This window comes from Megascapheus bottae, chromosome 4, assembly GCF_031878675.1.
Source record: "Megascapheus bottae isolate mThoBot1 chromosome 4, mThoBot2.hap1, whole genome shotgun sequence".
NCBI classification, from domain to species: Eukaryota; Metazoa; Chordata; class Mammalia; order Rodentia; family Geomyidae; genus Megascapheus; species Megascapheus bottae.
In genome coordinates, this window is record NC_143512.1 from 44,181,964 (window position 1) to 44,197,093 (window position 15,130).

Sequence of the window (15,130 nt, forward strand, 5' to 3'; positions counted from 1 at the left end):
TAAACCATGGTCTTGACATTAATAAGCAAATATTCTATCATTTAAACTATACCTAATGTGATTATTTCTATTTTCTTTTTTTGGCGAGTCCTGGGGCCTGAATTCTGGCCTGGGCAGTCCTTAGACACTTTTTGCTCAAGCCTAGTGATCTGCTACTTTAGCCGACAGCACCACTTCTGGCTTTTTCTGAGTATGTGGTACCGAGGGCTTCATGCATGCTAGGCGAGTACCACTAGGCTAAGCTACTGGCCCCAATTTTTTCTATTTTCTGAGATGGAGTTTCAATCTGTATTGTGGAAATTACTGAGTTGCCCTGGCAAGCCACAAATGCATAATCTTCCCAAATGCTGTATAGGCGTGTGCCTGCACATACAGCCTCCTTTGGGGATTTTTTTGTAGCACCACTAGATGAGGCATAGTAAGCTTTATTTGGAATCAGGTAATTGTCATCCTCATAACTTGAAATTTTACCTATAAGACTTCAAATATACAGGGTACATGTGCTGTAGTGAGCAGTACTTTCTAAATCTTTATCTACTGGGTACTGGTGTAATCCTAGCTACGCAGGACGCTGAGTTCTGAAGATCATGATTCAAAGCCAGCCCAGGAAGGAAAGTCTCTTAGACTGTTGTTTTGGTGGTTAACCAAAAAGCCAGACGTAGAGTTATGTCTTAAATGGTAAAACACAAGCCTTGAGAAAAAAAGCTAAGGACTGTGCCCAAGCCCTGAGGTCAAGCCCCAGTATTGGCCCAAAATAAAATGAAATAAATGAATAAATTTTACATCAAATATTTGTACATAAGACTTTAGTCAAGGACACATTATTTATTATCACTAAAAGTAATTCCAGGGATCAGGAGTTTAGCCTAGTGGTAGAGTGCTTGCCTAGCATGCACAAAGACCAGGGTTCAATTCCTCAGTACCACATACATAGAAAAATCAGAAGTGGTGCTGTGGCTCAAGTGGTAGAGCTCTAGGCTTGAGAAAGTCAAGGACAGTGCTCAGGCCCTGAGTTCAGTCCCCAGGACTGGCCAGAAGGAAAAAGGTAATTCCAACTCCCTATGCTTCCTAGATTTTACCATGAATATTCCCAAAACTATAAACAAAAACATAACATAATTGTATAATAACTTAAATAACAAGTCTACTTTAAAAATGACAAATCAAAGGTTTTCTTTTCTCCTTTTTTTCCAGCCAGTCTCAGTTGGAGGGCTGATAGTGAACCTTATTGGTATCTGTGCCTTTAGTCATGCCCATAGCCACAGCCATGGAGCTTCTCAAGGAAGCTGTCACTCTGAACACAGCCATTCTTACCATATGCACGGACACAGTGACCACGGGCATGGTCACAGCCATGGACTCTCCGGTGGGGGCATGAATGCCAATATGAGGGGTGAGTCCTTGTGAGCTACTGTCCCTTCCAAAAACACTTGTGGCTGGATGTGGTGGTAATTCTTGCTACTCAGGAGGCTGAGATCTGAGGACTGCAGTTCAAAGCCAGCCTGGGAACAAAAGACCGTGAGCCCAGAAAACCGGAAGTGGCTCTGTGACTCAAGCCTTGAGCTGAAGAGCTCAGTGACAGCGCCCAGGTCCAGAGTTCAAGTACCACAACCAACCAAAAAAAAATTTTTTTAAAAAATCTGTTTCTATAAGTAAAATGTGGCTGGGCACTCGAGACTCACGCTTGTAATACTAGCTGCTCAAGAGAATGAAATCTGAGGATCGGGGTTCAAAGGCAGCTGGGGCAGGGAGATCCATGAAACTTATCTCCAGTTAACTTCCAGAAAACTGAAGTGGCACAGTGACTTGAAGTGGTAGAGCTCTAACTGCACAAAAATTGCTCAGGGACAGCACCCAGGCCCTGAGTTGAAGCCTTGCAACTGACAAAAAAAAAAAAAGGAAGAAAGTGAAAAACTGGAGCCGTATCTTAGTGGTGTACAGCACTAGTTTAACCTGTGTAATGATCACCAGCACCACAAAAAGAAAAGAGAAGTGATTCATTTGTTCATAAATGTCTAGTTTAAATAACTGTACCAGAAAATAAAATAACTTGGTTCAGAACATGATCTCTAAGAAGCCTTCCTAAACAGATCCTAAGAGTTAATACATTGTAGCCAGGGAAGGTGGCTCACACCTGTAATCCTAGCTACTCAGAAGGCTGAGATCTGAGGATCAAGGTTCGAAGCCAGCCAGGCCCGACTGGGGCACCAAAGCCTGCGAGACACTTATCTTCAGTTTACCACCAGAAAACTGAACACTGGAAGTGGTCCTGTGGCTCAAGAGGTAGGGCAGTAGCCTTGGGCTGAAGAGCTCAGGGACAATGCCAGGCCCAGAGTTCAAGTCCCACAACCCAAAAAAAAAAAAAAAAAAAAAAGACAATACATTGTGTCTTAGTTGCCCACCTCCTTAAAGGACATTTTTACTGCAGGTTGATATATTCCCTAGGAAAACAACCCTATTTTAGTCATATTGTAGCACCTGCCACTAATGTGGTATATGGTACCTAGAGGGTACCCAGTAATATTGTAAAATAGATTAAAAAATACTAAAATACATCTTAATTTTTAATTTTTTTATTTTATTTATAGGTGTATTTCTACATGTCTTGGCTGACACACTTGGAAGTATTGGTGTGATAGTATCCACAATTCTTATAGAGCAGTTTGGATGGTTCATTGCCGATCCCCTCTGTTCTCTATTTATTGCCGTATTAATATTTCTTAGTGTTATTCCACTGATTAAAGATGCCTGCCAGGTTCTACTTCTGAGACTACCACCAGAACATGAAAAAGAACTACATACAGCTTTAGAAAAGGTAAGGATTATCATTACTTCACTATTTTCCCTTTTTAAAATAACATTTAAATTTGAATAAGTGGATATGCAAGCACACTAGTGGCTCCTACCTATAATCCTAGTCACTCAGGAGGCAGGAAAATAAAATAGGAACTGAATAATGAAAGACACACTATCTTGGATAAGAAGACTATATTATGAAGATATGAATTTCCTAATCTTAATTCTGTTATCTTGGAATTTTTTGTGGTTTTGTTTTCAGGGACATATAATCCAGTATGATTTAGAACTTACTTGGAAGTTAATTAAGAACAAATCAGAGGGCATATATAAATGTATAGAATAAACTAATACTTAGATCCTGTTTTAAGAAGGTAATAGTATTAACACAAGACTAATACTCATTTATACAAAAATAAACACACAAATCAAATGTTTAACAAGTAATTGACCACAAACAGATTAAAGAACTTAGAGAAGTCAATGGATAACAAAGATGGCATTTCATGTCATCCAGAAGGAAGGAAGACCTAAAACCAACTTTTGCTCTGACTATATTTCTACTTGGTAGAAAAGAAAACCTTTATCTCTCTAAATCATACTGTATAAAAATTATTTCTAATGAATTAAGTGTGTAAATAAAACTACTATAGATACTTTAAGCCATGGAGGTAGAGAAAGCCTCTTAGTAAGTTTAAGGTGAAACTAGAAACTTAAAAAAAAAAAAGAAAAGAAAAAAAATTTGTGCACATTTAACCATTTGAAAGTTGCCAGTTACTAAAAGTTTCCAATGAGAAATACATAGTAAGATGAAATATTCAAATATTTACATCACTTATGAATAGGCAAAGGCTTATTGTGCATAATTTCATTAAATTATTGATAAGAATAAGATATCCAGTGACATGTCACACATCTCTAATCTCAGGACTCAGGACTGAAGGGAAGAGAATCTCAAAATGTTTTCCCCAGATTTGTCTCCATCCCTGATCCATGGTCTCTAACTAGTTACCTGAAGTAACTAGGATTAATTTTTTTTTTTTTTGTGCTAGCCCTGGGGTTTGAATTCAGGGCATGAGAACTGTCCTTAGGCTTTTTCAAGGCTAGAGCTCTACCACCTGAGACACAGCACCATTTCCAGCTTTTTCTATGTATATGGTACCAAGGAATCAAACCCGGGTCTTCATGCATGCTAGCAAGCACTCTACCCCTAAGCCAAACTCCCTACCCAGGGATTACTTTTTTTTTTTAATTCAGCTTAATAATGATTCTTAGAGCAAGAAGTATGTGTGTTTATTTCCTAGCAGAAATTTTCCTTTGAGTTGTGTAAATTAGTCATTCATATTATCTCTCCTTTTATATGACAGATACAGAAAATTGAAGGATTAATATCATACCGGGACCCTCATTTTTGGCGTCATTCAGCCAGTATTGTGGCAGGAACAATTCATATACAGGTGACATCAGATGTGTTAGAACAAAGAATAGTACAGCAGGTAACTAATAATTCATTGTAAATCATAAAATTATACACATCATTGAATGATTTAGTACTTATTAAATATCAGTTTTAGCCAGGTGCCTGTGGTTATTGCCTATAAACCTCAAGAGGCTGACATCTAATTATTGTGGTTCAAAGCCAGCCTGGGAAGAAAAGTCTGAGACTTTTTTTTTTTTTGTCAGTCTGTGGTGGGACTTGAATTCTGGGCCTAGGTGCTGTCCCTGAGCTCTTCAGCTCAAGGCTACTGCCCTACCCCTGGAGCCACAATGTCACTTCTGGTTTTCTAATGGTTAAATGAAGAAAAGAGTCTCACGGACTCAAGTGCCCAGGCTGGCTTTGAACCTCAGCCCTCTGATCTCAGCCTCCTGAGTAACTAGGATTACAGGCATGAGCCACTGTGCCCAGCTCCATGAGACTTTCGTTTGTTTGTTTTGGTGGGTCATGGGGCTTGTACCGGCCTGGGCGCTTTCCCTGAGCTCTTCAGCTCAAGGCTACCACCCTTGAGCTAAGCCCCACTTCCCGTTTTCTAGAGGTTATTTGGAGATAAGAGTCTCAGGTCCTTTTGTGCCCTTGACTGGCTTTGAACCTTGATCTTCATATCTCAGCCTCCTGAGTAGCTAGGCTTACAGGTGTGAGCCACTGAGCCCCCCCCGTTTACCCCCCCCAGTCCCCCAAACCCCCCGTCCGTGAGACTTTTTTCTCTGATAAACCATCCAAAAAAGAGGAAGTAGCACTGTGGCTCAAGTGATCAAGTGCTAACCTTGAGCACAAAGTGGCTCAGGGACAGCACCCAGACCCTTAGTTCAAGCCCCAGGACTAGGGGGGAAAAAAGTCTCACATATGTCACTGTCCACCACAGTCCCCAGAGCTAAGGCTTCTGAGTAGCTAGAATTACAGGGGTGAGCCACTGGTGCCCAGCTCCCAGTCATAAATATTTAAATGGCTTATTGAGACAGTCAATAACTACGAATTTGTGGTATTAATTAATGGTAGGTCCTAAATACATTACTCTGAATAAATGTCTGAATTTTTGTAACAGGTTACAAGTATACTTAAAGACGCTGGAATAAACAATTTAACCATTCAAGTGGAAAAAGAGGCATACTTCCAACATATGTCTGGCCTAAGTACTGGATTTCATGATGTTCTGGCTATGACAAAACAAATGGAGTCCATGAAATACTTCAAAGATGATACTTACATCATGTGAGATAACTCAGGAATTGCTCCTAGGGTGTAAATAATGAAAATTCACTGAATTGATGTTAAGAATATTGTCAAAAGGATGAAAATTATAATAATACAAAAACTTTTTTTTCTTTTTTCTTTTAATAATATAAAAACTTTTAAAACTCCCTACTGTTGGATCAAGGAGTTTTTCTAAAAATTTGGACACAGAATGAAGCACTCATTGTACAAGAAAAATCACTATTTAAAATTATGTCTATGAAAGAAATCTCGAATTTGAGTGACCATCATCTTCTAAGATGGACTCATAATGATGGATTCTAGTGAAGACCAGAACTTCTTTTGTGCATTTACTTTGTATTGGAAAGCATCTCCACTATAAATATGTATTTACATGTATATTACAAAGAGTAAATGAAAAAATTTTAAGCCATTTTTCATAACCGAAGGATAAAATAGGAATAAAAGCTCTATATTTATGGATTTTTCTGTATAGAAAACTGATTTCTAATTATAACTTAAATCCATTAAGTAAAGTCTGTATTACCACTTTAAATGTAAACTATTCAGGAGAAACAAAACTACCAATTTAAAAGAAACAGAATAGAGAGTCGTTACAGTTTTTGATGTATTACAAGACCAACCACTCTGTTAAATAAATTTTTTTTTTACTTTTGGTAACATTTGCAAATGAATAATTTTTTTATGAGGGTTAAGAACTTACAGTATATGTGTCCACATTACTTACTTGCCATCTTTCTCCAAAGTAGAATATTCCATTTCTTACTATGCATTTGGTCTTCCAGCTGCTCACCAAGTTAGTATGGTAGCATGCCCAAGCTTTTCATGTTTTCTTTTACCTCCCACCTCCCTATATTGTGGAATAGCCTGCTGAGAGAATCAAATAATTGCCAGTTCAGAGATGAATTCTCTACCTGTGGGTACAATTAGTTTCTAGAAAATGTAGATTATATAAGAAACACCAAATCAGCTGCCAGCACCTCATGTCTGTAATCCTAACTATTCAGGAGGCTGAGATCTGAGGATTGAGGTTTGAAGCCAGCTGCAGCAGGAAATTCTGAGACCCTTACCTTCAATTAGCTATCAAAAGGCTGGAAGTGGATCTGTGGCTCAAGAATAGAATGTCAGACTTCAATGAAAAAGCCTAGTAAAAGTTGAAGATCCTCAGCTGAAGGCCCACTATGTCTCCCCATAATGTTATGTCAAGGTTAAGCATTTAGATACCATGAAATCAAAATGCCCTATAACTACCCCCTATAGTGATTCCTAATTTATACTTTCTAATTTTGTGTAGTCTAAAAGGACTATATTCAGTTTTACAAATACCAAAGAATTTTGTACTAAAGGAGCTTTTGAATATTTAGAAATGTCTAAATATTGGCCGGGAGTTTGGCCTAGTGGTAGAGTGCTTGCCTAGCATGCACGAAGACCCGGGTTCGATTACTCGGTACCACATACATAGCAAAAAGCCGGAAGTGGTGCTGAGGCTCAAGTGGTAGAGCTCTACCTTGAGAAAGTCCAAGGACAGTGCTCAAGCCCTGAGCTCAAGCCCAGGACTGGCACAAAAAAAAAAGAAAGAAATGTCTAAATATTTTCATTATACTAGGAATTTTGATAAATAGGATGGATTTAGTATGTATGTTGATGTTTTTACACAATGTTTAATGCATTTAAAAAGGGAGCAGAGATGTAGCTCAAATGGTAGAGCCCTTAATTTAGCCTCTGTAAGGTCCTGGTTTAATCCCTAGAATTCCCCAATAAAAGTAACAGGTTGGGCTAGTAGTGTGAACTAGTAGTAAAATGCTTGCTTCACATGCACAAAGCCCTGGGTTTGATTCCTCAGTACCACATACACAGAAAAAGCCAGAAGTGGTGCTGTGGCTCAAGTGGTAGAGTACTAGCCTTGAGAAAGTCCAAGGACAGCACAACACCTAGGCCCAGAGTTTAAGTCCCATGACTAGCAAAAAAAAAAAAAAACAAGTGACAGGTATTCTATCAGGGGGCATGGCTCAAGTGAATATTTGCCTAGCAAATAGGAGACTCTGAAAAACAAAAATTTTTCGAAAAGTAGAGTAAATATATATCAATTTTTAAATCGACATTTCCCTTAGAAGGCTACGAAACAATGTGATTGAGAGGGAGGGCCAGGCAGTGGTGGTTCATGCCTATAATCCTACCTACTCAGGAGGCTGTGATCTGAGGATTGGAGTTCAAAGCCAGCCCAGGCAGAAAAACCCATAAACTACTGGTTCCAAATAATGGCCAAGTTACTGGTTCCAGGCACTATTACCACTGGGAAACCAGCCTCTTCCCTTGTTCAAAAACTCAATAAAATTTCAAATTTACAGGTATTGGTAACAAAATGGATAATGTATATGAAAATTCATTAAGTTGAAAGGGACTGAAGTTGAGAAATCATTACTTTTGGCTTTAAAGGTAATTTTAATTAGTTTGTTTTTGAAGCATCCCAAAAATTAATTAGATATTAAATGTACAAATTAGTTTAAAATACCCAAAAGAAGCCTATTGGGTAGTTAGGCTAGGAATTTGGATAAATAGAATGAATTTACTATAAGTACTATTCTTTCCTTGCCTCAAGAAAAGTGGTAGTTTGCCGGGCTGGTGCTGTGGCTCACACCTGTAATCCTAGCTATTCAGGAGGCTGAGATCTAAGGATCTAGGTTAAAAAGCCAGCACGGGCACAAAAGGACTGAGACTAACCTCTAGAAAACAGGAAGTGTGGCTTTGCTCAAGGGTAGGGTGGTACCCTTGAGATGAAGAGCTCAGGGACAGTACCCAGGCCGAGTTCAAGCACCACGACCCACCACTAAATATTATATATTTAATGAGTGTATTATATATATATATATATATATGAGCTACATGGTTTTATTAGTCAGTGATGAAACTGCCCAAGATTCACAAGTAAGTAGGAAAGCCTCCATGTCTATCACTCAGGTACACAACTCTCTTCTCTAGAAATAACCATTTCACCTCTTTCTACTATATCCTGGATTGTATGCACATATAAGCAAATGCATGTACATACTTTTTTTTTTGGTGCCAGTCCTGGGCTTGAGCTCAGGGCCTGAGCACTGTCCTTGGACTTTCTCAAGACTAGAGTTCTACACTTGAGCCGCAGCACCACTTCTGGCTTTTTTTTTCTATGTATGTGGTACCAAGGAATTGAACCAGGGGTCTTCGTGCATGCTAGGGCAAGCACTCTACCACTAGGCCAAACTCCCAGCCCCCCATCCTGTATTTTTAAACCCCATCATTTTTTTAGATTGCTTCTAGTGTTTTGCCAGCAGTGTGATCCTCTGATCTCAGCCTCCTGAGTAGCTAGGATTACAAGTGTGAGCCACCAGCACCTGGCTACTTCATCTTTTTTTTTTTTTTTGGCTACTTCATCTTTTATAAGTATATTTTAGTATGCTTGTGATTTTTGTAAAAGTTACTTTGTGCTCTGCACTCCGTTTTCTCTATACAAAATTCTGTAATCCTAGTGTTCTGTTGTTTTGGGTTGTTTTGTTTTGTTTTGCCAGCCCTGGGTCTTGAATTCAGGGCCTGAGCACTGTCCTTGGGCTTTCTCAAGGCTAGCGCCCTACCACCTGAGCCATAGCAACACTTCCGGCTTTTTTTTTTCCTTTCTGTGTGTGGTACGGAGGAATCCAACCTGGGTCTTAGTGCATGCTAGGTAAGCACTCTACCAGTAGGCCAAACTCCCGGCCCTCCTCTGATGTTTTGACTGATTAACTTTGAAAATGCAGTATAGTAAACTGAATTTTTTTCAGGTACATATTCTGCTTTTTTTTTAAATATATTTTTATTGTAATTAATAGAAGGGTTACATGATATTTGCCAGATAAATGGTGCATTAATTCCCACACATTGATACCCTTTCACATGTCATGGTCCCCATTTCCCTTCCCCCCTCCCCCACCCCTCATCTTGTTTTCCCCCATTCCCTATCCAATTTCAGATAAACAAATTCAAATATATCCAATATATCAGGTAACAAAGTGAGATAGTGTAACAATATGAGATAACCAAGGGACAGTAAAAGTGATGGGAGATAACATAGTACCTTAAGAACAACAATCATTAATTATATGGCTTATGTTTACATCATATTTTAAATGACAAGTTTAACAAACAATTGTTCAAGGAGGGAATCTCTAATTACATTCTCTGGGTCTTAGTCTTTAGAACTTAATCAAAATTAGGCTAACGGTTTGTATGTCATAGAAACATATCAATTTATGAAATAAAACATTATGATTATAGAGTCATAGGTTTTTTTGTCTATATAGTTATGTTTGTATTTCCATTACCATGTCCATTGCTTTGGGTATGCAGTTATTGAGTCCTCACTCTTGTACACTTTGGATTTGATAACCGCATATTAAGGATACCATGCGCCTTTTGTTCCTTAGGTCTTGACTTGTCTCACTCAGCATGATTCGCTCTAGATTCATCCACTTCCCTGCGAATGCCATTATTTTATCTTGTCTGTTGGCTATGTAGAATTCCATTGTATGTATGTACCACATTTTCTGTATCCATTCATCTGCAGTAGGGCATCTGGATTGTTTCCATCGCCTGGCTATTGTGAATAGTGCAGAGATGAACATAGCTGAGCAGGTGTCTTTATAATATCCTGGGTCATGCTGTTCAGGATAGATGCCCAGAAGTGGTATGGCAGGATCATAGGGAAGGTCTATTTTCAGTTCTTTAAGGAACCTCCACACTGCTTTCCAGAGTGGCTGAACTAGTTTACAATCCCACCAGCAGTGCAGTAGGATTCCTTTTTCTTCACAACCCCGCCAGCAATTGTCATTGTCTGAGTTCCATATTCTGCTTTTTTGTGTGTGCCAGTACTGGGGTGCACACCTATTTCATAAATATTTGAAGCCAAATTGTGAAATGAGGGAAAGAACTGTATAGTAAGGCACTGTCCCTGTTGCTCTTGATTCACCACCTGAATTCTGGGGTCTGATCCCCCAACCCTGGTCATCAGGGTCTGCAGAACAAGCTCCTGGGGGGCCAGGAGCTTGGCCTACTGGTAGAGAGCTTCCCTAGCATGCATAAAGCCCTGGGTTCCATTCCTCAGTACTACATACACAGAAAAAGCCAGAAGTGGTGCTGTGTCTCAAGTGGTAGAGTGCTAGCCTTCAGGAAAGCCCAAGGACAGTGCTAAGGCCCTGAGTTCAAGCCTCAGGACTGGCAAGACTTTATCAGACTATAAACAGGCATGGAAGAACCTTAAATATGTACGTGAAAGAAGCAAGTCTGAAAACACAACTGTAAATTCCAATTCTAAGCCATTCTGGGGGGAAAATATTAGTGGTTGCCAAAGGTTTAGGAGAGATGGTTTCCTATAACCCAGCAATCCCACTCCTGGACATTTACCCAAATGACCAAAAACAAGGCTATATTAAAGCTACCAGCTTTAATGTTTGTTGCAGCATTATTTACCATTGCCAAGATATGGAACCAACCCAGAAACCCCTTAGTAGATGAAGGCATCATGAAGATGTGGTCTTTATTCACAATGGAATTCTATGCTTCCATCAGAAAGAATGACATCACCCCATTGGTAATGAAATGGAAAGACTTGGAAAAAAATCACAATAAGTGAGTAAGACAGTCCTAAAGAAACAAGCTCCACAGTTTCATTCATTTGTAATAATTAGTATTTGTCTACAATAGTCCTTCAGAAGATCACAATAGCTCAATATGACTATATAAGATGATGCTAATCAAAATAAGCTTCAAAATATGGAACAAGAGGTTTTCTTTGTTATTGCTTTTTTTTTTTTTCTCTCTGAGTATTTATTTTATTGGAGATCTGGGATTTCCCTGCCCAGGCTGGCTTCACACAGTAATCCTCAGATCTCAGCCTCCTCAATAACTAGGTATACAGGCATGAGCCACCAGTGCCTGGAAAAAGTCAATTATTGTTAACCAGTTTCCAGACTGAATTTTCTAAGACTGATAAAAGCTTTCAGATGTAGATGCTTGTGATACAAGGACCTGACTCCTTGGGACGCTGGAGCACACACTTCCATGGATATGCTGGGAGCCTGTGATGCCCTGGGCAAGGGAACCAGGCCCTTCGACATCGTACAAGGGTAGGACATCTTGGACCTTGGGAATTTTCCGTTCATAGTATTTTAGACCTTTCTTGGGAGAGAAAATGAAGATTTTTTTTGGTTTAAAAGTTTAGGAAGTTATGATCAAAGACAATATTCTCACTTTAAGGTACTGCCGTGGAACAGAGAAGACAGTTTTCAGAAAGCTTTTGGGGTGGTGTAGAGACAGCATAATAGAAGGCTCCCCCTGGGTAAGACCAGGCAGTGCAGCAGGAGCTGGAGCTCCAATTTGCATTTGACAAATTAACATGAAAGCACATAGGAAGAATATGGATTTTGGTTATTTGTATTTTTTTTAAGATCAGGTCTTGCTTGGTAGCCCAACCTTAAACTAAGCCTTCCAAGTACTGGAACTACAATTATAAACACCTGCAAAATCCACATCAAAAATGGTGCTGTCAGGGCCAGGAGTTTGGCCTAGTGGTAGAGTACTTGCCTAGCATGCATGAAGACCCGGGTTCGATTCCTCAGTACCACATACATAGAGAAAAGCCAGAACTGGTGCTGAGGCTCAAGTAGTAGAGCTCTAGCCTTGAGAAAGTCCAAGGACAGTGCTCAGGCCCTGAGCTCAAGCCCAGAACTGGCAAAAAAATAAAAAAAAAATGCTGTTTGGGGTTTTGATTGTTTATGTTGGGAAAGGGTGGTTGACAGTAACAGGAATTGAACTCAGGGCCTCAAACTTACCAGGAAGATGATCTACCATTTGAGCCACATCTCCAGTCTCCTTTAACATTCCTTATTTTAGAGGTAGGGTCTTGTCAGCTGGCATGGAGATGATTCTATTTATGTTTTTCTGGGTCACTGAGTATGACAGGAAGTGTACCACAATGCCCAGCCATTAAAGTCTCACAAACTTTTATCCCCATGCTGGCCTCAAACCCCAGTCCCCCAATCTCTGCCTCCCAAGTAGCTAGGATTACAGACTTGAACCACTGTACCTACCTCTGGTGGTAGTTTTTTTTTTTTTTTTTCCCAGTCCTGGGCCTTGAACTCAGGGTCTGAGCACTGTCCTTGGGTTTTCTCAAGGCTAGCACTCTACCACTTGAGCCACAGCACCACTTCTGGATTTTTCTGTGTATATGGTACTGAGGAATGGAATCCAGGGCTTTGTGCCTGCATGGCAAACTCTCTACCACTAGGCCATGCTCTGGGCTAGCAATGGTGTTTTAGAAAACATCCAACTTCATTCAAGAATGATCAGCTCCCTCTAGTTTCTATTGTGTAAAAAGAAAAAAAAAAAAGATGGAGTGAGGGAGGGGAAAGAAAAGGATGAGGGAGAGAGTAAGTTGAGAGAAGGCATGGGGGAGGCAGTGAAAAGACAGGAGAAAGGGCATGGGCAGGGGAGAAAGGACAAATGAATTTCAAGCTCGCTCATTCCCAGGGAATTATATTGTGACAGGTCGGAGGTATCTCTGAGTGGAGAGGGGAATAGCAACTCTGCTCACTGTGAGGGATGGCAAGAGAGGTCTTGGGAACACTTTGGTTTCCAGCATGTGGGGACTGCTTCCCTGCTTGGTCTTTGTGAGAAGGTGCCTCTGGGGGTCCCTGAGAGGCCTTGGGTCCTTGGTTTTCAACGTGGATCTGTAGTTTCGTAGTCCTTCTTTCTGCAAAAGCTGCAAGGTGACCAGATAGTGGACGCTATTGGGGTTGGGAGGACATACCAAGTTTTTCTCAGTCAGGAGGGACCATCGCAGGCAGCACCTCTCAGAATCGGCCAGCAGGGGTGTCAGGGCCACGGATGGAAAGGAGAAAGATGTCCCTTTGGTGACCACCAGGCGCTTGGTCAGCTCAAAGTGTTTCTTGTCACCTTTCCCATCCACTGTTTTCAATCCATAGCTATTAGTCACACACTCATCCTTCTCCACTCTCACCATTTTCTCGTCTGACTGCCAGAAAATGTTCTTACTCTTCTTACCCAGAACATTAACACTGTTTGGGGGACTAGCTCTCAGGGGAGGCAGAATTAAGAGGGCCTTGGAGGTCAAGGAGTCCGAGAGGGGGAACCCCCTGTCGGGGCATAAACCTCTGCTCCTGGACTCCTGGACGCCTTGCTACTAGGCACCTCGGGAGTGGCCCATTCGTCCAGGCACCAGATAAACTCCTTGATTTGCAGACTTTTTTTTTCTCCATGAATGTAGTTGGGAAAGCAGATTTTCTTATTCTCCCTGGGAGCAGTGCTAGGGACCTGGGAGGGCCCTGGAATCTGAGAGGAAGTATTCCAATTCTTCTCCAGGTCTGGGTCAGCCACAGCCTTTGTCTCCCATCTTCCAGTCTCCAGGGAAGGCTTGGCCTCCACGTTCACCTGAGGCTGAGACACAGCAAGCAGCCATTGCTGGAACTTTCCCCTGCTCTTGACTTCTGCAGGCAGCTGGAGAAGTCCTTCCCCAGCCATGGACAGCTTCTTCCCACCCAGTGCCAATAACGAAATCATTGAGTCTTTCATCTTCTTCGAAAGTTATGTCACTGATATGGAGAAGACAACACACATGCCCCTTTCTCTTCTTTCATCTGGACAAGTAAAGGTTTCTTCAGTTTCTTCTGTGGATTTAATTTGGCTATTTTCTAAATCAGTCTGAGATTCCTGACAGAGATCCATTACCAGGATGACTGTTTATAGAGTTTTTAACATCTTCCTCTCAGCCGGCACAGACCCGCGGCTCTACTCTCCAGTGTCCCCTGTTATTGCTTTTAATGCACGGTGTGAAGTTATTTCTTTTTTCTTTTCCCCCCTTTGGTTGTCATTGTATTTGGCTTTGGTACACTGTGTCTGATTTGGGGAAGGAAAGGGAACAACAAAATGGTGAGACAAAGGATAATAGGTGAACCAATGCAATAGTGACACAAGACAGTATGTTGGAAATAAACTTTACAACTTGGAGGGAGGGAATGAGAAAAAAGAGGAAGGAGGAAAAGAAAAAAAGAACAAAGAAGAGATGAATATGTATTGTATGATGTTTGGGTTTTTGCCATTTTCTTCTTTTGCTAGTTCTGGGGCTTGAACTGAGGGCATGGGCGCTGTCTCTTTGTGCTCAGTGCTAGTTAGTGCTCTACTACTTGAGCCACAGTGTCACATGGCTTTTCTGAGTAGCTTATTGGAGACAAGTGTCTCACGAACTTTGCTGTCTGGGCTGGCTTTGAACTGCAATACTCAAATTTCAGCCTCTTGAGTAGCTAGGATTACAGGTATAAGCCACAGACACCTGGTTTTGTTTTTTGTTTTTTTGTGTGTGTGCTGGTCCTGCATAATGTTTGATAATATGTCCTTATATATTCATCAAAATCTACACAACACACAACATCAAGAGTGAACTTTAAGCCTGTAATCTCAGCACTCCAGTGGTAGATGAAGGAGGAGAATTCTAGGCTACAAGACCCTGCTTCATAAAACAATATGTAATGCCTAATGTAAACTACTCTAAGACTTCAGGAGATACTGCATCCATCACAATATGGTGTGCTGTGGTCCACT

The 15,130-nt window shown here is 40.7% G+C and overlaps 1 protein-coding gene and 1 pseudogene across 1 annotated transcript in view; one reads left to right on the top strand and one right to left on the bottom strand.

The window, feature by feature from the left end:
• Slc30a5 (solute carrier family 30 member 5) overlaps positions 1-6,162 on the top strand; it is a 30,534-nt gene extending 24,372 nt beyond the window's left edge. The window contains exons 13-16 of the mRNA XM_090331770.1: positions 1,195-1,393; positions 2,589-2,815; positions 4,164-4,292; positions 5,337-6,162. Of these exons, the coding sequence (XP_090187896.1) occupies positions 1,195-1,393; positions 2,589-2,815; positions 4,164-4,292; positions 5,337-5,507 (726 nt within the window). The 3' untranslated portion in view covers positions 5,508-6,162. The remainder of the gene's footprint in view (positions 1-1,194; positions 1,394-2,588; positions 2,816-4,163; positions 4,293-5,336) is intronic.
• Positions 6,163-12,929: 6,767 nt separating this feature from the next.
• LOC150064354 (uncharacterized protein C16orf46 homolog pseudogene) lies at positions 12,930-14,556 on the bottom strand (annotated as a pseudogene).
• Between the last annotated feature and the right edge of the window lie 574 nt (positions 14,557-15,130).